The sequence below is a fragment of the Canis lupus genome, chromosome 13 (assembly GCF_048164855.1).
Source record: "Canis lupus baileyi chromosome 13, mCanLup2.hap1, whole genome shotgun sequence".
NCBI lineage: Eukaryota > Metazoa > Chordata > Mammalia > Carnivora > Canidae > Canis > Canis lupus.
The window spans coordinates 62,535,362-62,558,563 of NC_132850.1; the positions used below are offsets into that span (position 1 = coordinate 62,535,362).

General features: G+C 45.9%; 1 protein-coding gene across 1 annotated transcript in view; it reads left to right on the forward strand.

Moving 5' to 3' along the window:
- KLHL2 (kelch like family member 2) overlaps window positions 1–23,202 on the forward strand; it is a 97,498-nt gene that overhangs the window by 1,535 nt on the left and 72,761 nt on the right. The window contains exon 2 of the mRNA XM_072773835.1: window positions 11,229–11,354. Coding sequence (XP_072629936.1) covers window positions 11,229–11,354 — 126 coding nt within the window. The remainder of the gene's footprint in view (window positions 1–11,228; window positions 11,355–23,202) is intronic.

Below are 23,202 nucleotides of genomic sequence, written 5' to 3' on the forward strand. Positions count from 1 at the left end.
CCAGCCTCTCGTGGGTATTTGGCAGACTTCCAGCCAGAATATGGGTATCTGGCTTAGGCCGAATAATTTTTTTGATGTCGAGTCCTTTCAGGAGAGCTCATAGGATCCCGGAACTACAATTTCTAAAAGTGCCTTATAGGATTTTTAGCTTGAGTGGAACAGGTCACGGGGATCCGAGGAGCAGACGGCGAGGCCGATGAGCTGACCCTCCCGGGCTGGAGGAGGCAAGGCTCAGCTGCCTGCCCATCACTGTGGCTGTGAGGGCTTTGTCCTCCGGTCATGTTCTGCGGCAGCTTGGGGAGAGCTCCCGAACCCCCAGGAAGCGTGATGGTGGATTGTTAGCATCAGCAGCGTGACTCCAGCACCAGCACATGGGTTCTGAGCTCAGAGGCCGTGAAGGCAGGAAACGCTACCTGTATACAGGCAACACCAGACACACAGAGTGTGCCTACCACCTAGGCACGTTATCTGTAGTAAAGCTGCCCCCTTAATAGCCATTTCCTGCAGTCCCGATTTACTTTTGGAGCAGAGGGAACTACAGGGAAGAGCAGGGGCTCTTAGAATGCAGGTGAAAAAAAGGGTGTGGACATTAGGCAGGCTCTGGAGGGAAGAAGTAGAGACCTAAAACGTGATTTAAACAGACATCATTGAAAATGAAACAGAGGTGTGCCTGCAGATATTGATAAACTGAATCTAGGACAGATCAGTTAATCCTCGTTTTGGCACCTGGCGCAATTCTTTGATATCGAGACTCCATCCATAATGCTGGAACAATGACAGGCTGAGTTGTAAAGGAAAGCTAGGAATGCCAGCAGGGAGGAAAGAATTGTGAAAACTTCTTGTAATCATGGATGGCTAATGTTGGTAAGACTTCTTCAGGTTTATGTTCACTTAATCCTACGGACAAATAGGGTTTATTGTCATTTGGTCTGTAGAGGACTAACCCTCAGTCCAGAGTTTGTTAGAATCAGAAATAGTTCTCCTTCCTACCCCTTGGCCTATTTGCCTCCACTCCCATCAGCTCACTTTTCCCTTCCACACTGAATCATGGGTGCTGTGTTTGAGAAATGCGAGGCAGGGTCTTTGGGAAGGAGCTTTATTGGGCGCCGCTGGGCTAGGGCCTGGTACATGGAGGCAGTGGAAGTTATGGGGAGGTCTCAGCTTTTCATAAGGTTAGATTTTTAGTCTGAGCTTTAAGGCAAAGAACGATGTTTGGTGTGGACTTAATATGCCTTGGGTAGTGTGGTTTAGAAGCAGGGACTCAGATCCTCTTTGGGCGAGTGTCCGTTAATTCATTAATTCTGCAAATATTTGAATGCCTGTCTCTACCTGGCGCTGTGTAGGAGCTTATGCTCGTGCTGGTTTTGTAACAGCCAGTTTTATATTGTTTTCTAATCCCACCTTGCTGCCCACCTGTTAACACATTGTCTTTGAGGAGTAGAGGTGCCCCAGTTCCTTTGGGATAGACTTGTTGAAATTAGGTTTTGATCTCTTGTACTGTTTCCACACTCTTTCACTCTTTGCCTCCTAGTTCTCCTCATCTTTTTTGATTATCGTATTGTCATTGGGCTTCATATCTCTGCGTATTGTTTTTTTTTTGCATCTTACATGTGGCATTTAGATTGTCTTGCATGTTGGAGCCTGAGTGATATGAAGATGATGGGACATTTGCCTCTGATCAAACCTGAAGGTGTGTGACTAAAAATTAGATGTGGGCTAGTACAGGGAATTTAGGTGGAAAACTGAGCTGTGCAGCCCTGACCTCAGGAATGTTTCGCACTTTCTAGCTTTTACAGTTATTTTTGCAGAGGGTTTTTGTAATTATTAAGGGAAGACGGAGGTCTAGGGTGGAGTGCATCCCTTGGACACCCCTCACTGAATAGTTTTTTCTTAGCCCTCGTTTTCTTACTGGTTCCTTTTTCACAAGTTGGCTTTCTCTCTACAAGCCTTACATTTTGCTTTTCCTTCACAGAACTAAGCAAACACGCCTCAGATACAACCATATCTTGGATCACTGATTCCACATCACTGGAGACTCTTGGCATCAGAGTTGTTCAAGCGTAGGCAGACAAACATCTTGTTGACTGTGTTCTAAGGGATTTAGACAGCAGAAGATGGGTTGAATTAGAGCAGAGGTTTTCAGAATTTTGGATTTCACTGACCTGTGAAGTTAAAAGAAAAAAAACTGAGGTCCGACACAGAAATGCTAAGTTTTTTGTTTTGCTCAGTAGAAAGAAAAATATCGATAAAATAATTATCAACCATCACTGTCTTTTGGTAAAAGAAAGGACATTTTGGTGTCTCTTCCCCAATACAGAGAAGGACATTATCTTAGACTAAAAGACAGTCCTTAAAATGATTAGTTTAGTTTTATGAAAACTTACTACACTTTCTGTATTTTGTCACAGACCAGTAAAAAGTTCACTGAAGTCTGACGTTTGTGATCCACTGGACCGGATGACCTTTAATGTTCTTTCTAATTTTAAGGTTCAATTTCTGTGAATTTGGAACCTTGACATGGGTTACCCCAATATTCACTGGTCTATCTTTTATGGCACATTGGAATGTATTCTTGTTTTTGTTTAAATAGACCGGACTGTAAATTGAGCTGCTATCAGATCACAGGGGAATCTCCTCAGTGACAAAGATGTCTAAAATATTTAGGAGCAATGATGACTGACAAGGTAATGTTGAGAGAAGATATGGATCAATGTGTGTTGAGGGAAGTTTTATGTAAGGAAAATTGTGGAGTGTATATGGGAACTTGAGAGGTGGATTCTGGAAATAGGTAAGATTTCTGCAGTAGTCTTAAAATTTTCTGATGCTGGGAAATCACTCATCCCCCTCCCACTAAATAGCCCCAAACCTTGTTTGTGATCTGTACTTCCTAAGGCACACAGTAGGCACTCAGTAATATCAGGAAGTGTGCTTTCGTGAAGGTGACTTTAAGTTTACTCATCTGGGGCTGTAATGGAACTGCATCAGGAGTGTTTATGAAAATAATTAAGATCATGCTGTTTAAATAGGCAGGGATATGAGACAGAGAATGAAAATTGCTTTTCATATGCTTATCTGTAGAATTATTCAGAATTCCAAATGTATTTACTGTGTATAATAAGGTTGTGCGGGTGGTTCCTTTGTAATCATTGGTTGCTTACTATGACCAGGCTTTGGGGATATCTCAGAAAACAAAGTCCTTTTCCTCGGGGTTGACACTGATAGCGAACAAATTGTAGTGCGTGGGTCAATATAGTTTGTGTGTCGTGTGCTTTACTGTTTTACGCTTCAGACTATTGACATTTGCTCAGGTATTTTTTTTTGACCAGTTCTTTTCTCTGATCCTGCCTTGAAAAACAAGCCCTCGCTTTCCATGCCACTACTTTTTTCTTGGTTTCCTCCTGTAGTTTTTAGGTTGCTAAATGCGATTTACCTTGATCTCATTTACTCTTGTCAACACCCTTAGAGCGTAGATCTCTGTTATCTTTTTTCAGGTGGTGAATTACTTTTCATAGGTCATCAAGTGGAGGCGAAGTTGGGACCCTCCTCTCGTTGATCACTTCTTTCTGTCTCACATGGCTTCTCTTCTGTTACTCTTTGTTGGCAGTGGCTGCTGCTCACAGATCCAGGTCTTGGCCAGTTCTTTTTAATCAACTATTAATCCCTAAATTGTGGCTCCATCTGTATCTTATGCTTGGACTCTGGATCTGTGCTTCGGTCTTAAGATTTTCAGCTTCTCACAGCACATCTACTCTTAGCTTGTATCTCGGATCCAGCTTGTCTGAAACTGAGTTCTCAAACTGACTTCCGTTTATAACGTCTGCATGTATTCGATGGAATAATCATTCTTCTGGTCCCAGGGACCCAAAGCCTTGGAATGGTCTTTGATTCCCCTCTCTCGTCATCCTCTGCAGCTTATCAGCTCCCAGGAACAGGAGAGTCCTGGTTTCAAGGGTCCATTCTGACTACTACTATTCTGATGAACAGATTTCATCCCTTGATACCTGCATTTTTTTCCCCTGCTACCTTTTCTCCTATTAACCTCTATGTGTTCTTTCCTCACCTTTCAGTCCATCTACTATTTTGACCCCAACAGTCACATCAAATGACTTACCAAACCAGTTATCTCAACCAGATGATCCGAACCACCTGTTATTTTGGCCAAATCTTATAGGATGTTCAAAATCAGTCTGTGCTTTTGACCTCCTAAACTGCCCTATCACAAGGCCAGAGTCTCCAGCCTTTCCTGTCGCGCCCCCCCAGTTAAAACAACTTGGAATTCTTCCAACGCCCACTGGGAACCCTCTTCCTTCACAAAAGTCTTCCCTCTTTACTCCAGTTCATTCCAGCTGCTCTTTGCATTCCCACAGTATCCGTAACCCATAATCTTGCACTTGTGTACTGACTTGTGCCATTCCCTGGTGGTTTCAGATGTGCCTCCCCAGTTAGATGGTAACTGGAGAGGTTCCCTGCGCTCAGCCTCCTTTACATCCATCGCTGCTTACGTTTGGGCGCGCGGCCGGCGTCCAGGCAGCGCTTACCTGCTTGATTTATTAACAGTGGTGGTTGTCTGGAGTGTTGCTAGTAACTTTTGATTGAATGTTGCAATTAAAAATGAGGAAGGCCAATCAATAAAATCCATAAAAATCTGTCTCTATATTCAGTTTAGCTCCTAACCTCAACATTTTTCTTCTTAGCTCTGTATTTTCCTTCATAGGGTATTTAGTGCTCGTACAAGCTTCCTGAGGCAAGTGGGTGCGGTGTTATTGTCTTTGGCTTTTCTGTTGCATTTCGTATTAGGCATATTTGTGGAATAACAAAACCTTGCTTTATAAGTTAACAGTCTGAAGCCCAGAGAGGCCAAGGGCCTATACCCAAGGTCACTTGGTTAGTGTTTGGCAGGGGCACAGCCGCAGCTCAGGTCTTCCAGCTGATTCTGGTCCTCTTCGAGTGCCTTTCATTCAGGTGTTAGAAAATGTAGCCTAGTCAACGGAATTGTTGGATCAAATTGCTGTGCCTATTCCTAGCTAAGTGCTGGTAACGCTAGGAAAAGTGGCCAAGGAAAGGCCAGAAAAATGAGTTGATAAGAGACATGGAAGTGTTTGAAATGGGTCATCAAGCTCCTTCTCCCCGTTTTAGCACATCGTAAGTGCCCCGGGCTGACGGTGCTGGGCTAACTGTTGATGGCATCTTCTTTAAGCTGAGATTGATCTTGCATAAGGCTTACTTTTACCCTGGTCCCTTTCCTGGGAATAGTCCCTGCCAGGGACAAAAAGTGCCTGATTGTGCTCTGTTTGTCATGTAGGTGGGAGGGAGAGAGGGAGAGAGAGCGGAGTGGAACTGAAGCAGAGCTTTTTACAGCTCTATTGTTCTACTATCAGAGAGCAATTATATTCCGACTTCCATCAACCTCTCTGCCTCAGACATCCCGCCACCTCCTCCCGCCACCTCCTCCTGCCAGCGCTTCCCCACGCTTAGCATAAAGCCGCAAGACTGGATCCCGGGGGAAGGGGGGCGGGGGGGGGGTTACCTCCCCTGTCCTCCAGTAGGTTCAGTGCTGTGCTCTCATTGCTGATCCATTTTGGGAAAACTGGGCGTTTCCAGCTTTTCCGGCTCGGAGAAATCTGAAACAACTTGTGGCAACACACGTACTCTACTAATGTATTCAGTGGCATTCCTTTTTATTGTCATCATGCAAGGTCATTACAGTATCACGGCCTGTATTCTCTGTGGCGTTCGTCTTACCCTCGTGACTTACAACTGGAAGTCATGAGCATGTGTCCCTTTTGTTGTTTGTTTGTTTAGATTCCGTGTGTAGGTGAAATCGGACGGCATCTGTCTTGGTCCGGCCTTTTTCGCTCAGCGTGATACTTTTTAGGTTCACCGGTGTCATTGCAGGTGGCAGGATTCCCCTGGCCTTGCGGTGACGTCGTGTAAGCGGCCCCTGCCCTGGGGTTGGGGTGGTTTTGGGCAGCAGGCTCCCCGGTAGGCTCCTCGAGGCCTTCGCCGGCATGATCCACACACGCCGTACCGAGGGCGGACGGCAGCATTTGGTGACGCTCTGTTTATTTGGCAACGTGGCCGTGTGCTCGGGGGCGATGGCCTGCGGGCGCACCTAATCCGAGTCCAGGTCCCAGACCCTTGAAGAGAATTTGCAGACCGCGCCTCGGCCTGAGCCAACTGCGGGAACGGGACGGAGCCCCCTCTCTCTAGGGCCTCTGACTCCTGGGGCGGTTGTCGGGGGGAGGCAAGGATGGAGGGCACCTTGTTGGGAACCTGGAGGGGGACGTAAGGGCCGAGGTTGGTAGGCGGCCTTGCGAGGGAGTCGGGGGAGCATGGCAGCCTGCTGCTGGGTGCTGGCCTGCTGCTGGGTGCCCGCTGGCTGCTGGGTGCCCGCCGGCTGCTGGGTGCCCACCGGTTGCTGGGTGCCCCCCTGCTGCTGGGTGCCCACCAACTGCTAAGTGCCCACCTGCTGCTGGGTGCCCGCCGGCTGCTGGGTGCCCACCGACTGCTAGATGCCCACCGGTTGCTGGGTGCCCACCTGCTGCTGGGTGCCGGCCCACTGCTGGGCACCCACCCGCTGCTGGATGACCGCCTGCTGCTGGGTGCCTGCCCGCTGCTGGGTGCCCGCCCGCTGCTGGGTGCCCACCTGCTGCTGGGCACCGGCCTGCGGGGAAGCCCGCAGAGAACGGGCCACGGGCCCACGGCCACTCCGGACACCACAGCTGCCGAGCACCCTTGGTGGGTCCGGCGAGCCCTGTGGGGGGCCTCCCTGCCCGCAGGGGAGTCTTGTGGCTTTTGAGGCGACGGGGCTGTGGGGGGGGCGCAGACGGTGGCCCGTGGCCGAGCGTGTGAGCACACCTGGGCCCCTGGTGCATCTACGGCTGCATCCTTCACACGAGGGTAGCGTGGATACCCCCGGGACCCCCCCCCCCCCCAACAACCCAAACCTCGTAAAGTGCTTGTTCTCAGTCCGAGATGGTTGGCCCTGGGGGGCGGGGGGACATAGCACTCGCCTGTTCTGTGTCTTTGGGATCCTCCGTAGCTGCCTTCCACCCCCTCCTGGGCCCCGTCACGCTGTCGTGGCCCCGTAAAGGGCTCGCCTGAGTCTTGGGGTGAAGGGAAGGTGGGGTCGCCTTGAGAGGGCGTCGCGTGGGCCCTTTGGCTCCCGCCCCTGCGCGGGGCCCCACCGCCCCAGAGCAAGCACTAGGCCTGAAGCAACCGTCGTCCTTTCTGAGGTGCGTCCCCAAGAGGACCCTGACCCTGGAGGGAGAGCCCGGGAGCAGCAGCCTCCGCATTCGCTGGTCTCTGGAGCTCGCTGGCCGCCAGCGGGGGTGGGGGCCGGATCGGAGGAGCCCCTGGCCTGCAGCTGTGTATGGGGTCCAGACCCTGGAAACCTCACCCACTTGAGAGTGTGTTTTGGTGACGACAGGCTCTTAGCACAGTTTTAAGCCTGCCTGGGCAGAGCATGGGGTTGGGGAAAGATTCACGAATGCAAGAACCTTGAAAAGTATCTCCTCCGGACAATTTGAGGAAGACGGTTCTCCCGGTTCTCGCAGCCGTCCAGGAGCTTCTCTGGAGCAGGTGCTCCCGCCTCGGCAGGGAGCCGGGCCCGGTGGGACGGCCCTTCGCCTGCCACCTGCCGCCTGCCGCCTGCCACCTGCCACCTGCCACCTGCCTGCCTGCAGCGCCGCTCGCTTCCACACCGGGCCCGAGGCACGGGCTTCCCGTCACTCGGTTCCGCTTCTGGAGAGACCCTGACACGAAGGCCACGGGAGGGGGCATCACGGGGAGGGCGTCCCTGCTGCAGCCGCAGCCCTGTGCGCCAGGGCGCTGTATTTCTAAGCAGCTCTCCGTACGGAGAACACTTAAAAAAAAAAATTCAGTGTTATTTCTCACTTATTCCTTTAAGCCTTTGAATAAAGTCTTTTCTCGTAGAGTTTTTGGAGCACATCAGAAAAAGCAGGAGCTGAAAATAGCCTTAAGAACGCACCAGCGTAGATCCCGGTGGTTAGAGAGTGCGGTCTTAAAGTTATTTAATCCTATAATGCAGGAAATTTTAATTCATAATTTCTTAAGAAATATAAACCCTCTTGACTCTTAAATGATGTCATTCTTTCTCGGGCTGAGTTGCTTTCGCTCCCATTCTGAGCCCTGAGAAGCCTTCTGTGATGGCTTTGCCAGTCCTCAGTCGTCTGTTTCTCCTCTGTTGTGCGCTCTGAAGTTATTAAACTAGAAGCAGATGTAAACCCTGACTGGCCGTACATGTGGGCATTCAGCGTTGTGTGGTCAGAAAGTTTGCATAGTTTTTTTTTTTTTTTTTTTAAGAATTTATTTATTAAGGAGAGACAGAGAGAGAGAGAGAGAGAGAGAGGCAGAGACACAGGCAGAGGGAGAAGGAGGCTCCATGCAGGGAGCCCGATGTGGGGCTTGATCCTGGGACTATGGGATCAAGACCCCTGAGCCAAAGGTAGACGCTCAACCACCGAGCCACCCAGGCGCCCCGAAAGTTTGCATAGGTTGTATGTATCTGCATGATTTCCTTTTCCCTACTGTTTTCTCTGTGAAAGAATGGTGGGGGAAAAAAAAAAAAAAAAAAAAAAAAGAATGGTGGGGAAATAGCGTTATGAGATTGTCTTCTACTGTGAAATGTTTCCCAGTCTCCTCGTCAGATCTCAATATTCTTTCATCCTTGGCTCCTAGACGTGCTCTTCTTCTCAGGCCAGGTATGGCTCATCCCTCTCTTCACGCACATACACACGTGCACACACACACAGAGGCCACTGGTGCACCATCTTGCTCTCCCACTCCAGCTGTGGGCTCACCCCCTGGAGGCGGTGTCTTGTACTCATTTATTTGTAAAGCCCCTTTAAAAACTCTCAGAACTCTCCAGGGAATGGGGACAATGCAAATCCTCTAAGAATCGGATGCCTAGTCAACCACTGTTGAGTCTTGGGACGTGGAGAAATAAGCAAGGACAGCATCTACGGTTGAGGGTGGGGGTTACAGTAAGGTTTGAGCGCCTGAGTTTCGTTGCTTCATGTACTTTCTATGTAATCAATGATCCCCACATTTCTATCCAGCTAAAGTTTTCTCTCCAACTTTAGACTCTGATATGCCAGTGTGATATCTTTACTTGGATGTCTGATAAGCAACACGTATGAAGACTAAGCCCTTGATCTTCCTACCCCCAAATCGGTTCCACCTGCAGCCTCGCCCATCTCAGTGAATGGAAACTCAATCCTTCCAGTTACTCAAGCCAGTTACTCAACTCAAGAAATTGTTCGGATTTTCTTTGACATGGTACATGTATCCTGTCAACAAAGCTTGTTGGCACTACCTTTAAAATAAGCCAGAACCCCCAAAAAAAAAAAAAAAATAAGCCAGAACCCAACCGTTTCTCATCACTGCTCCTACTGCCACTGCTACTCCCGTGCCCTGAGCCCCGTCATCCCCTACTGCGTTGCTCTCCTAAGTGGTTAGCCCTCTTTCATCTTTGCCCACATGGACTATTCTCAACCAACAGCAAAGTGATCCTTTGAAAACGTCGGTTGGATTGTATCAGTCTTCTGCAGTGCCTCCCTCTTCCACTCGGGGTAAAAGCCAAAGTCCTTATAGCATCCTACAGGCCCTACGTGATTTGCGCTTCTTTCTGCCCCTCCCCCAGCCCCAGCCATGGTCTCAGAGTTCCCGGAACACACCAAGCACGTACAGGCCTGTGCTATAGCTTTTCATTCCTTCTGGACGTTCTCTCACCTAGTCCTTGTTCAAATCATACTTCTCAGTTGGGCTCTTGATGACCTGATGACCCTATTGACTAGTGCAAGTTGCAGCACTCCATACTCTTGCTCTCTGTACCCTGCTGTTTTTCTTGTATTCATCACCCTTATTTTCTGATGTGCTTCCTCTTCACTGGTGTGTTGTCTCCTCCCTGTCTCCCCTCTCCCCTGCTAGACTCCAGGCTCTTTGAGAATAGGCGTCTTTTTTTGTTCATTGTTCACATATATTCCAAGTGCCTAGAACAGTGCTTGGTACATAGTTGGCACTCAGATATTTGCTGAATGAATTTGTGAGAGGTAATATTTTAAAAATGAATGATCCTTTCAAAATGGGCCAGGAAAGGAAGAAGTGGGAGGAGAAACACATCAATAAATAATGCTTGCCTGTTTTTTGTGAGATATATACTGTATGATTTCTTTAGGCTTAATTTGGCATCCTGACTTTTTTTTAGTTCTATTGAGATAGAATTTACATGCCCTAAAATTTACCTATTAGAATTATACAAGTCAGTGATTTTTAGTACATTTCTGGAGTTGCGCAGCCGTCTCCTCAAAAAGTTAGCAGTTAATCCCCCTTCCCAGCCGTGGCACCCTGATTTTATTTGTTAATTTTTTTTTTTTTTTGCCTCCGAGACTCAAAAGAATAATTTATACAGCAATACGAATCTAGCTCATGCTTTTAAAAATTTTGTTTAAATTTGAAGTTAAGTATCATTGCTTAATGTAGGAAATGGTATTGAACGTTAGTAAAAAGAATGAGCTCAAAGACTCAGAGTGACTCGAGTCTTACCCAGCTCTGCTATTTAGTTAACCAAATTATTTTTTTTTGCCTTCACCTTTTTATCTATTAAATGGGTATCATAATAGTAATGAGTTCACAGAGCTGTTGTGAAGATTAAGCAACTAATGCAAGTAAATGACTTAGCACTGTTGCCACTGTATAGCAAATACTCAATAAACTCTACCTAACGTGATTAATTGTTGCAAAAGCAGGTCTGAAATATGTGGAGTAAATAACCTGGGTGGTGGAGAGCGAAACTCAAATCAGATTCTGAGGCTTTGAAGTTGGTGTAAAATATGATCCTGTCCCTGTCTTGTAAAATGCTTGTAAATAATATATGACTACAACGGATTGTTAAACGCAGGTTAATTTCTAACACAGAGGATCATTTTTCAGCATTTTTACTTCAAGTTGTCTGTTGAACCACTTTTACTGAATTTTCTGAGCTTTGACACTGTGGAAGTGATTACCCGCTTTTTTTGGTTAAAATCCTAGTGACCATCAGAAAATGTTCTGAATTTTTGTGTGTTAATCTTACATTGGGATATGCTGTATGAGTGTGGGAGACTCATTGTTATCTCTTGTAGGCTGATAAGCCTGGACTAAATTATCTGTAATAAGGCCTTTTCCGTTTATTTCTGTTTGTTTTGTTCTTTTCTTTTTATGTACAGATGCACAAAGCAGGGTCATCAGAAGCCTCTCGATTCAAAAGATGATAATACTGAAAAACACTGCCCAGTGACAGTGAATCCTTGGCACATGAAGAAAGCTTTTAAAGTCATGAACGAATTAAGAAGGTATTGTTGCATTCATACACATGTAACCATGGGTCTCTTCCTTTATTTTTCAGTTGTTTATAGTGAATATACTCTTTGTGCCTCATTGTTGCTTTGTGTGATACAGAGAACATTAAAAGCTTTTTCGGCAGGTGGTTTTTTTTTTTTTTTTTTTTTTTTTTTATGAGAAGCATGGGTAGTATAAGACTTCTGTGTCCCATATGGTAGCCATTAGCCATGTGTGGCTCGTCTGAATGGAGATGTTCTGTAAGTGGAAAATATATAATGGATTTCCAAGATTTAGTACAAAAAAAGAATGTAAAATGTTTTTTTAATATGTTTTAAGAATATCAATCGCATTTTGAAATGATAATATATGGGATATTTTGGGTTAAATAGATTATTGAAATTATTTTCACTTGTTTCTTTTTTTTTAATATGATTGCTACAAGATTTTGACATTCCATTATGTTTTATATGACACATATATCCCATGTTTCTCTACTGGACAGCATTGGTCTAGGGTTTCTAACTTACCACCAAGAATATGGAAAGAAAACGTGACTTAGGTGGTGGTGGTTGTAGTGGTAGTAATTTTGAGGACTGGTACCTGCCCATGGCTAAGGTAATTCTCAAGTATGTTGAGAATCATAATTTTGAGAATCACTGATAGGAAAGAAGCGACTTTAAACGTTGATTGAGAGGCACTTGGGTGGTGGCTCAGTCAGGTAACCGTCTGACTCCTGATTTGGGCCCAGGTCGTGATATCAGGGTTGTGAGATGGAGCTCTGCCCTGTGCTGATGGTGGAACTTGCTTAAGATTCTCTCCTCCTTTCTCTGCCCTTCCCCCCAAAAAAAAAGTTGATGATGCATGAATGGTTTTTTAATTAAAAGACTAAGTATGTAGTAATAGTCTTGGTTTAGTTTTCTTAGCTGTTTATGAAAGACATCCTCCTCCCCCCCCCCCCCCCCCATATATTTGAAAGCTTGGACTACAAAGAAGGGAATGACTTATACTTTTCCTTCAATCTGTCTGTGCTATGTCTTTCCTAAAAGCCCACGCTTCGGGTCCATCATTTATTTCTTCTTTACTTAAAGATTCAGCGAATATTTATCTTTTGGGCGCCGGAGATAGAATGGTGAGCAAAAACAGACATGTAGCCAATGGTTGAATGCAGGAAGCAGGCATTAATCAGAGAATTACACACATAATTTACTGTACATTTTAATGGTAGTGCCACAAAGGAGGGCTGCCTGGTGCTGTGAAGGTGGATAACAGCGGTCAGAACGGGCTTCCTTGGGAAAGTAGAAATAGTTGTGCTGAGATCCAAAGCAAAATAGAGGTAGAGAAATGAAGCCAGAATGGGGGGGTGGGAAAGATTAGGGAACAGGGTTCCGGGCACGGGGAATGGCAGGCCCCAAGCCTGGTGGTAGGTGGGAGCTGGCCTCGTGGGAGGAACTGAGGGGCAGCTGGAGTGCAGACGGCCGGGTGGGGGAGGTTGGGGGGCCTCAGGCAAGAGAGAAGCCTGAGTGGGCAGGTGGGGCCCAGCAGACTTAGGGCCTTATACATTTTGGTCTTTATCAGGAGTTGTCATGGGAGGAAGCCACTGGAGACTTTTAAGCAGGGTAATGACATGATTAGATTTTCATTTTGAAAAGAACAGGGGCACCTGTGGCTCAGTGGTTGAGCATCTGCCTTCAGCCCAGGGTGTGATCTCAGGGTCCTGGGATCAGGTCCTGCATCAGGCTTCCAGGGAGCCTGCTTCTCCCTCTGCCTGTGTCTCTGCCTCTCTTCTCTCTCTCTGTGTGTCTCTCATGGATAAATAAATAAAATATATATTTTTTTAAAAAAAGAAAACTTATTGGCTACCAGGTGGAAAGTGGTTTGGAGAGAGATTCGACTGTTACATATTTGACTTGCTTCCTATTCCTGCTCTGATAGTATTTTTGTTTTTATTTATTTATTTTGCTAAAGACTTTGAGAGAGAGGACTCGTGCAAGAGGAAGAGGGGGGAGCAGCAGAGGGGGTAGGATAGGGACAAGCAGACTGTGGGCTAAGCACAGGAGCTAAGCTCAGAGAGTGAGGAAGGCCTTTCCCAGGACCCTGAAATCACGACCTGAGCTGAAACCAAGTCTGATGTTTATCTGACTGTGCTACCTAGGTGCCCCATTTTTTATTTTTATTTTCAATACTAATTATTTTCCCCCCAATTTTTGTTTAAATTCTAGTTAACATACAGTGTAATGATGGCATTTTTAATAAATGTATTTTCATTTTAGTCTTTGGGCGAATGCAGATAGATAGTTGGGGTAATCCAGCAGGCCTGGCTGTGCTGTTTTAGTTTTTTAATTCCATCATAACAGTAGTTATTAGAAGGTAAACTGCAGCGGTTCCTAAATGCAACAGAAAGAAACGTAAGAAAACAGTCTGGTCATATTAAGACTGCGGTTTTTAATGACTTCTTTTTTCTTTGAAAAGTCTTGAAAGACTGGCTCTTTCTGGGCCTGTCCACATTTCCTCCCCCTCCCATGGGGCGCGGTCGCTGTGACCTTCCGCTGGTGGGTAGGTCTCTGTTGACCCAGGCCTGACTCACTAAACTTCAGGGAAGGCGACACCTTCTCCTGAGGTGGGTGACCCAGGTTTGGGGACAAACTCTTTGGCCTTGGGCCAGCTCTCTTACCTCTCGGAGCCTTAGCTGTAAAATGAGGGGCGTGGGCGGGATGGAGCGCAAGGTGGCTGCTCCAACATTCTCCGGGCCTGTGAGGTGCTCTCCTGACCTGCGCAGCGGTGAGGGCCTTGCCTCATCCTGGCATTGGGCAGCGCCAGCCTCCCTGCACCTATTTGTCCTGTTTTGGGTGTGGACTGTATGGCTGTGAAACGGTACCTCCTTCTTTGTGTCGCACCGTGCACCCGTTTCGGGAGCTAATGTGTCACAGGCTGGTAGTTGATGCTGATGTGCAGAACAAAGAGCGACCTTTGAAAGGCCAGAGGGTGTTGGCTCCCAGCCCTCTGACCGGGATTGTTTTAATACAGTCACTGACTGGTGGTGTTTTAAAAAATAAGCTCTCTTTGGAGTTCATCAGAACCCTTTTGTTTGTTTGTTTTTAACGTCATTCACTTCTCTCTTACCCCTTCTGGCCCATTTGAGTAATTAAAAAAAAAAAAAATCTCTGATGAGGCCTACTCCTTAAACAGCTGGAAATCTTTGATTTCCTGTCATTGCATCAACTTCCTGCCGCCAGGAAGGGGTAGCTGAGAGTGGTTTCCTGACTCCTGGGAAGGGGGAACTTCCTTGTTCTTACCACTCTGCCCTTGGGCCCTCACGTCTACCTCGTAGCATTGCAGCCAAACGAGAATGAGAGAGAGAGAGAGAGAGAGAGAGACAGAGAGAGTTTACGAACCTTTGGCTGATGGAAGTGATAGATTTTTGGTTTTGTTTCTTTTTTAGACAAGAGGCCCAGATAGAGCTCCCTGTCCTGGCCCAATACGAGCTTGCATAATGTTAAATTACTTGGTTTGAGAGCCCTGCAGTCACTCCTGAACAGTGTATTCCACAAGTGTCTGTGAGCAGCTGGCTCTCCTCTGAGATCAGCAAGCAGGCCCCGGAAGGCGGAGCGGGGCCCCCCGGACTTGGCCGGTCCCCGCGGGCGTCTGGATCCCCGCCGGAGCCGTCTGGGGAGGGGGGTGGGATGGTGGAGGGCCGTGAGCCCAAGAGGGTGTGCGCAGGAGAACTCTAAGCAGCCACAGACGTGGTTTCTGCTGGGCCTGCCGGAGCATAGGATTCGCAGAGGAGAGGCGGTTCCTGGCCTGGGTCCCTGGCCTGGGTCACGGCATGAGCTAGGGAGCGGATACGCAGAACTTGCTGGATGAAGCGAATCAAGAGTTCATGCTGCGGAGTCTGTGCAGAACAGGCTAGGAAGCAGGAGGACAGAATCGTGCAGGCTTCAGTGGCGTGGTGCATTTGGACTCCATCCTGTGGGCAACAGAAATCGGGGAAGCTTTTGAAAAAGGGAGCAGCACTGTAAGATTAATGATGTTGGAGGAGCAACCTGGCAGCGTAGTGAAAGGACGGGTCTTTTTAGCAACACATCTCTGGCAGGAAATTCAGCTCTTTAAATTTCCCAAGCGTGAATTGGCGGGGGTTGGAGTTTTTCTGAACACTAACATCTTCAAAATCAAATCAGTAGATCTTCACAGGGTGCTCATTATGTGCAACGCGCTGTGTTGGGTCTGTGGAGAAGACAAGCGGACGAAATCTCGGACGTATGTTTTTTTTGAGAACGTCATGCTGTGGGCTTTTTGAGATGACCAAAGAAAGGAAATGTCAAGAGGTAGCATTTCGCCTTCAAAAAATTTTAAACAGAAAAACTTCATTTTGTGGGTTATGGGATAAGACTGTATTTGAGCTTGAAAAATTTCAAGGGCTCTTAGTCGGGGCCCCCCGTCACTGGTTCAGAAGGAAGAGAATTTGATCCTTAAGTTCGGTTTAGGAGTTGAAGGTTTTCAGTAAGGATGAGTCGTGGGAAGCAATTCAAACGCGCCCCTATTCATCACATATAAGCCATAAATACTTACTGATTCAGTTATAGCAGCAGTTTTACATTTCCAAAGATAATTTAAACAAAAAAGCCTGAAGTTCTGTCTTAAAGGAGTGTTCATTGTAGTTTTTTCCTCGGAGACTTTTAGACCTTGTGGATCCAGACCACTAGTCGGATTGTGTTATCTGTTGTGCATCCATGAAAAGTTTGAGTTGTGGCTCTTCAGTTATTTGTATTCTGTTGCTTAGATGGCAGGTGAATTAAAGAACAAACTTAAGTGAGTCTGCCTTTCTCTTCATAGCTGTATATCTCTGTTTGTAAAAGAGATTTTTAAAAATTTTTTTTATTTATTTATGATAGTCACACACAGAGAGAGAGAGAGAGAGGCAGAGACCCAGGCAGAGGGAGAAGCAGGCTCCATGCAGGGAGCCCGACATGGGACTCGATCCCGGGTCTCCAGGATCGCGCCCTGGGCCAAAGGCAGGCGCCAAACCACTGCGCCACCCAGGGATCCCTGTAAAAGAGATTTTAAATCACATAACGCTGTGAATTTTTTTTTCCAATGTGAATTTTTTATTACTCTAATATTTATTGTTTTTCCTATGTGAATTTTTTATTACTCTAATTAACATTTATTTTTTCCTGTGAAGAACTTCAGGTAGTGAGGTTCTTTTGCTTTCATGTTGTACTAGAGTAGACTGTAAAACATTCTTGGAAGGACAGAGCAGTTGGGAAGAGCCCCCAAGTCAAATAGACTCGTTTATTTAGAAAAATTTAAGGTGTAGTTTGAAGCTTCTCGTCTCATTTTAACTGGTAATCTTCCATAGTGTTTCTTAAGCACATGTGATTGGTCTCTTTTTTTTTTTTTTAAAGATTTTATTTATTTATTCATGAGAGAGACAGAGAGAGAGAGAGAGAGAGGCAGAGACACAGGCAGAGGGAGAAGCAGGCTCCATGCAGCGAGCCCGACGTAGGACTCGATCCCGGGACTCCAGGATCACGCCCTGGGCCGAAGGCGGCGCCAAACCGCAGAGCCACCCGGGGTTGCCCTGATTGGTCTCTTTTTAAGGGGTGTTTATGGAGCATGGGTAGACTTATTGCACATTTCAAACATTATGAATAACAGGTAGTAGTGAGGTAGTTTACTGACCCGACTTTGTGTCTTTTCCCTTTCTCTGAGTTGTTGAACACCTACCACATGCGAGATGGTGTTCTGTTTCAGAGCTCTTAAATTAGAAAATGAGAAGATCTCACTCTGGCTTTTTTCTTTAAATTGTCATAGCCTAGCGTATCCCATGATTTAGCTCTCCAGTTAAAAAGAACATTGTATTTTATTTTATTTTATTAAGATTTTATTTATTTATTCATGAGAGACACACAGAGAGAGAGAGAGAGAGAGAGAGAGAGAGGCAGAGGGAGAAGCAGGCTCCACGCAGGGAGCCGGATGCGGGACTCGATCCCGGGACTCCAGGATCGCGCCCTGGACCGAAGGCAGGTGCTAAACTGCTGAGCCACCCAGGCTGCCCTAAAAAGAACCTTTTTTTTTTTTTTTTAATATCTTATTTATTTATTCATGAGAGACAGAGTGAGAGAGAGAGAGGCAGAGACAGGCAGAGGAAGAAGCAGGCTCCCTGCAGGGAGCCCGACGTGGGACTCAATCCCAGGTCTCCAGGATCAGGCCCTGAGCCAAAGGCAGGCACTAAACCCCTGAGCCACCTAGGCTGCCCCTAAAAAAGAACCTTTTAATGAGGAAGTTCCCTTTGTATACATCCTACATTTCTACCCCATAGTCAGGCTTTCGTTCGCATATTCAGAAATTCATCCCTGCATTACTCTTTCCCCCTTGAAATCCTGCGCCTGCCTCATTTGTCTTTTCTCCCTCCCCACCAGCTTTCCTCTGTCCCTAATATCATCTTTCACTTTATTTCTAATCATCCTTTCCGTCTTCTGCTCTCAACTGTGACCACGTGTGCTTGTAGGTCGTCAGATCTGGAGATGTCTCCTTCCCTTCTCTGAGGTATTCGGTGACACGCTTTCCCCCACGTCTTCCTGTAGCTCCGTCTTGTCATGTTTCACGTCATTCTGCTGTCTCGATTCTATTTGAGAAGAATAATACCCTCTATTCTGGGACCCTTTCGTAGTTCCAGGCAGTTTCCAAGTCCCTGTAGTGGGTTTTCCTACCTTTCCAACTTGACGGCCACCACTTCCTGCTTCCTGTTTGAAAATCTCAGCAGGTGCAAATCTGTTGAGGGGGCCGTGCTATTTTTTAGGACTTTTACTGTGATGGTGAATCTTACTAAACCCAACATCTTAAGTTTTTTTCCCTGTGCCTGACTGCCACGGAAATTCAAATTCATATCCAAATCAAACTGTCACGGTTTTAAGAAGGAAAAGGAGACAGTTGGTGACACTCGTCACGGAGTTCTGTTGCTCTTCGGAGAGCATTGACATTATAGCCAGATTGCATCTCCCTTGTCTGTTAAATGAAACTGTCAGTTATAGGAGGTTTGGTTAAATATGACTAAGTCAGCAGCCGGGAAGCCTTTCACCCTAAATCAGCTCATCCCCTGGCCCACCCCCCTTCGTGCCGAGCAGCCAGTGCTCCATGATGCAGCCGTGCGCCCAGCAGCACCCACGTCTGGCTCACCCTCTGGTTCCTGCCCAATTCTCAGTTTCCTTAGCTTCTTTCCTTCTTGCCTTGATCTCTGACCCCTTGCCTCGTTTCTTTTTATGTTTTGCTGTTGTTCCTTTATCCTAACAGCCGACGCTGTTGCAGGGATGGCTTTGGGCACGTTCCTGGCTGTGGGCTGTGGTTTGCCGACAGCTCACCTCACCCGCCCGGTACTTCGGCCGTTACCCTGACTCCACTCCATGTGGCAGGACCTCCTCCAAGTTTTCCCTGGCACCTGGGGAAGGAAGGTGGATGGGTGCCATGTGATCGCCTCACCTCCCCCACTTCCAGGAGAAAGTAAATTCTTGTTTCATGTGACTACTAATTATTTTTGACCTCTCAGAGCCGGTTGACATATTTTATTTTGAGAAGATATCACAACGGTAATAGGTTTTTCCAGTCTTAGGAATTTGGTCACTTTATATTAGAAAACTAAAGGCTGTCTTGGTATGTTTGGGCAGGTTTCATTAATTTTTTTTTTAATTGGAGTTCAATTTTCCAACATATAGCATAACACCCAGTGCTCATCCCATCAAGTGCCCCCCTCATTTTCAAAGCCTTCTCTTTCCTGAGAAGGACCAGTTTGCATGATGTTGTTTCATTTAGGAGATGGAGTGCCTTTCATTTTTCTGGGCAATTTGAGTTTTACATAAGGCCTGTATTTGCTCTTCTCCACGTTTGAGCTTAGAGACAACTTCTTTGCAAAGCGTCCTTCAGGCTGGACTTGGCCTCTCTCGTGCATTCTCAAACACCCCACACCTGCCCCATCTTAAAAGCTATAGATTCCTTCTGCAATTAGCTACTAGCTTCTCTGTTTCTCCCCACTCAACTGTAAACTCCGTGCTTTCATGGACATTATCTTGTTATTGTAAATGCACATAGTGCTTGGTGCACCAGTAGCCACTCTGGATATTTGATGAATGAGAGAATAAATGCAAAATTTGCTAAATAGCAACTTTATTTGTCTGATTATTCTGGAAGAGTTTTTCCTTCTACTATTCATTCCCTCATTAGGCCTCAAGTAATAGGATTACAAACTCAGAAACGCACCATGTAGACTCTAGGTATGGGCTGCTATACAAATTGCTCTTATTTTTAGGTAAGGTAAAAATTGCCAGACTTTTCATTTATAGCTCACTCCTCCTCACCCAAAAGTTATTCTACTTCTTATGAATGTGCACATTTGGAAAGAGGTAAGGGCCAGACTCAGACACACTGATTGGAAGATCAGAAGTTTGGTCAGATCTCTCTTATCTCTGAGTGCTCTTTTAAAATATGTTATTGCTGGAGACAAAGAGGTAAAAAATGAAGCACTAGCACTAAATATGTTATTGTTTTGGAATGTTTAGATTGTGTGTGACTTAACCCAGGGTGTGGCTGCATACTAACTTGGCAGTGTTTTTACCTTGTTCGTTAGCTAACATCAGTTAATAAGCCGGAAGGCCAAGCTAATTATGTGACAACCAGCAGGTGTTATGCTAGATGGTTTCGATCAATGAGTAATTGAAATTGAAGCTAGATGTAATTAATTATGTGATTTGGGGGTTTCGAGTGTAATTCCACTTAAGTTCCATCTTGAAACTAGAGCACTAAGAAGGATTTCCTACACAGAAGGAAAATAGGCATCAAGATGTATTCGACTCACCTTTGAGGGGTGTCCTCAAGGCTCTGATCCTTATAGGAAAGCCTAGATGGCCCCATCCTCCTCCTCCTCCTCTCTTTTCTTTTTCTTCTTTTTCTTTTTCTTTTTCTTCTTTCTTCTTCCTCCTCCTCCTCCTCCTCCTCCTCCTCCTCCTCCTCCTCCTCCTTCTTCTTCTTCTTCTTCTTCTTCCTCCTCCTCCTCCTCCTCCTCCTCCTCCTCCTCAAGAGAGAAAGAATGAGAGGCAGGCGGAGACAGAGGGAGAAGCAGGCTTTCTGAGGAGCAGGGAGTTTGATGTAGGACTGGATCCCAGGTCCCCAGGATCATGATCTGAGCTGAAGGCAGATGCTTAGTTGACTGAGCCACATGGACGCCCTGGAAGCCCCATGCTTGAGAGACTGTGTGCAACTCTGCTGACCCTCAACCCATCCTTCTCCTGCTCTTTGCTCGCCCTTCTCTCTCTCTCTGTCTGCCTTTCTTCTGGTAGCTGCAGGAAGTCTCTTCTGACCCCTAATCTGATTTAAATGCTTCCCTATTCCCATAGCACCTTTTTGATGTTTTCCACTTTATCCTATAATCTTGGCATTGTCAGTCCTTTCTGCTAGACTCCTTAAGGGCAGAGATGATCTTGCAGTGCTTTGTTGAATTTGATTTTTTTTTTTTTAACTTTTCTTGTAGAGTTAGTGCTAAAATCCCACTAAAATTATATGTAGAACTTCAAAAAATTTCTTTTGGTATATAGTATGTCAACTAATACATTGGTGTTACTTGATGTATACTTTTTATTCCCTATTTTATTTGAGCTTTCACAGGTCTTGAAGCCACACAACTTTAGGAGATTTTGTGTGGTGGTTAAAGGCTTTGGAGCCAGACTCCATGGATTTGAATGCTGGCATTGCCACTAGTTGGGACTTGAGGCTGATTGTTCATCTTTTTTTTTTTTTTTTAAGATTTTTATTTATTTATGAGAGACACACACACACAGAGAGGCAGAGACATAGGCAGAGGGAGAAGCAAGCTCCATGCAGGGAGCCCGACGTGGGAGTTGGTCCCGGGTCTCCAGGATCACGCCCTGGGCCGAAGGCAGCGCTAAACTGCTGAGCCACCCAGGCTGCCCTGAGATTGTTCATCTTTAACCTTACTTCCCCAGCAACACATTTGGGGGTAAAAATTGTAAGAATACCAACTGCATAAGATTGTGGTGGGGTCTAAATGAGATAATACATGCAGATAAAGCTCTTGCATAGTATTCTCCTAAAAACACCACTGACTTTTCCCACTCTGGTTACTTGTGAACCCATGGAATTCATGGAATTACAGAGTGGATTTATATTCTCCAAGCAGACAGTAGACTTTGTCATTTTTTCACAGTGGAGGAATCACAAATGGGTGACCTTATGCCACCTTTGATGACTAATGTGGGACCTGCCCGGTCTCTCATACAGCATTGTGAACCATACTTCAGTCTAAAGGGTCCCAGCAAGCTCATTAGCCATGAGGCCTGGAATGCAGTTATCCCCCGTGCAGTGGGACTTCTTTTTTTTATTTTTTCCTCAACTGGAGGGAAAGTAGATGCTAGTAGGGTCTCCAAAAACTTTTGAACTTTACAGAAACAAGTTTGTAAGTAGTGTGGAAAACTGGAGAACTTCAAGGACTTGGTAAAGCGCACGTGAAAATGTTGCTTGGGCGCTCCTAGGAAACTACAGAAGCAGACGGTCCACCCTTGTAGGAAGTAGAATAGTGGAGGAGGGGGCCAGGTGTGACCTGTGTGTGCTAGAGGTATAAATTCAGTGCTTGGGTATTTGAGGCGTGGAAGGACTTTTGGGTTCACCACACTTGTGTTAGTTATTAATGACACAACTTGGGGATCCCTGGGTGGCTCAGTGGTTTAGCATCTGCCTTCAGCCCAGGGCGTGATCCTGGAGTCCCAGGATCGAGTACCACGTCGGGCTCCATGCACGGAGCCTGCTTCTCCCTCTGCCTGTGTCTCTGCCTCTGCCTCTCTCTCTCTCTCTCATGAATAAATAAATAAAATCTTAAAAAAAAATGACACAACTACCAGTAAGGTCGATTTTAGAGGTAGATCCTTCCTGCTTGTTCTGGAAGAAGCATCAGCACCACTTTTTGCCAAAAAGATACTCTGTGACATTCTTATTTAGCTGGAGAGTCTCATCCAGCAGCTTGTGTAGAATGTAAAAAATGTTCACCACATGGTTTTGAATGACTTAAAATGGATATTTCAGAATTGGAGGTATAATTATGTTTGCTGAATAATGGTTTGTTTTAAGGTAACAAAATGCTTTTTAATTTTGTATATGGTAATTTTTTTTTTTTTTTTTTTTTTTTTTTTTTTAAGCCGTGAGTAATGAGATAGTTTGCACTGGTAAAATGTTCTGATTAAGTGAAGCCTCGAATGTCTTCTATGCCTTTTAAATAGCAGGTGTAATTGAATATAATTTTACCTTTGCTTGATGACCCAGCATCATTTTAAGTATCTCTTTTTTTTGGTACTTTGACCCAATTTGGTTTTCTGCATATGTTTTATTTTGTCTTCATCCTAATGTCAGACTGCCATCTGCTACTTCTGCTGATGTTCTTGATTCAAACGACCTCCCCTTTTATGATCCATTGATGGTTTGCTGCCAGTAATTTATTTTAGGTTGAGAAATCAATGATCAAATTGGGAAGGATTTCTCTATAAACAAAGGCAAGATTCTGAGTGACGGCCCAATGCATGTCAGGCATCTGTCATGACTGTTTTCTATGTGCTTCATGTTTAGGAATTCTGTTTTAAAGGACGGCAGTTTTGTTTATTTTTTAAAAAAAGGTTTTGGAGAGAGAGAATGCACAGGAGTAAGAGGGGCAGAGGGAGAGAGAGAGAGAGAGAGAGAGAGAGAGAGAGAATCTGAAGCAGACTCTGCTGAGTGCAGCGCCCGAAGTGGGGGATTGATCCCAGGACCCTGAGATCACGACCTGAGCCGAAACCAAGAGTCAGCCGCTTAACCAGCTATGCCACCCAC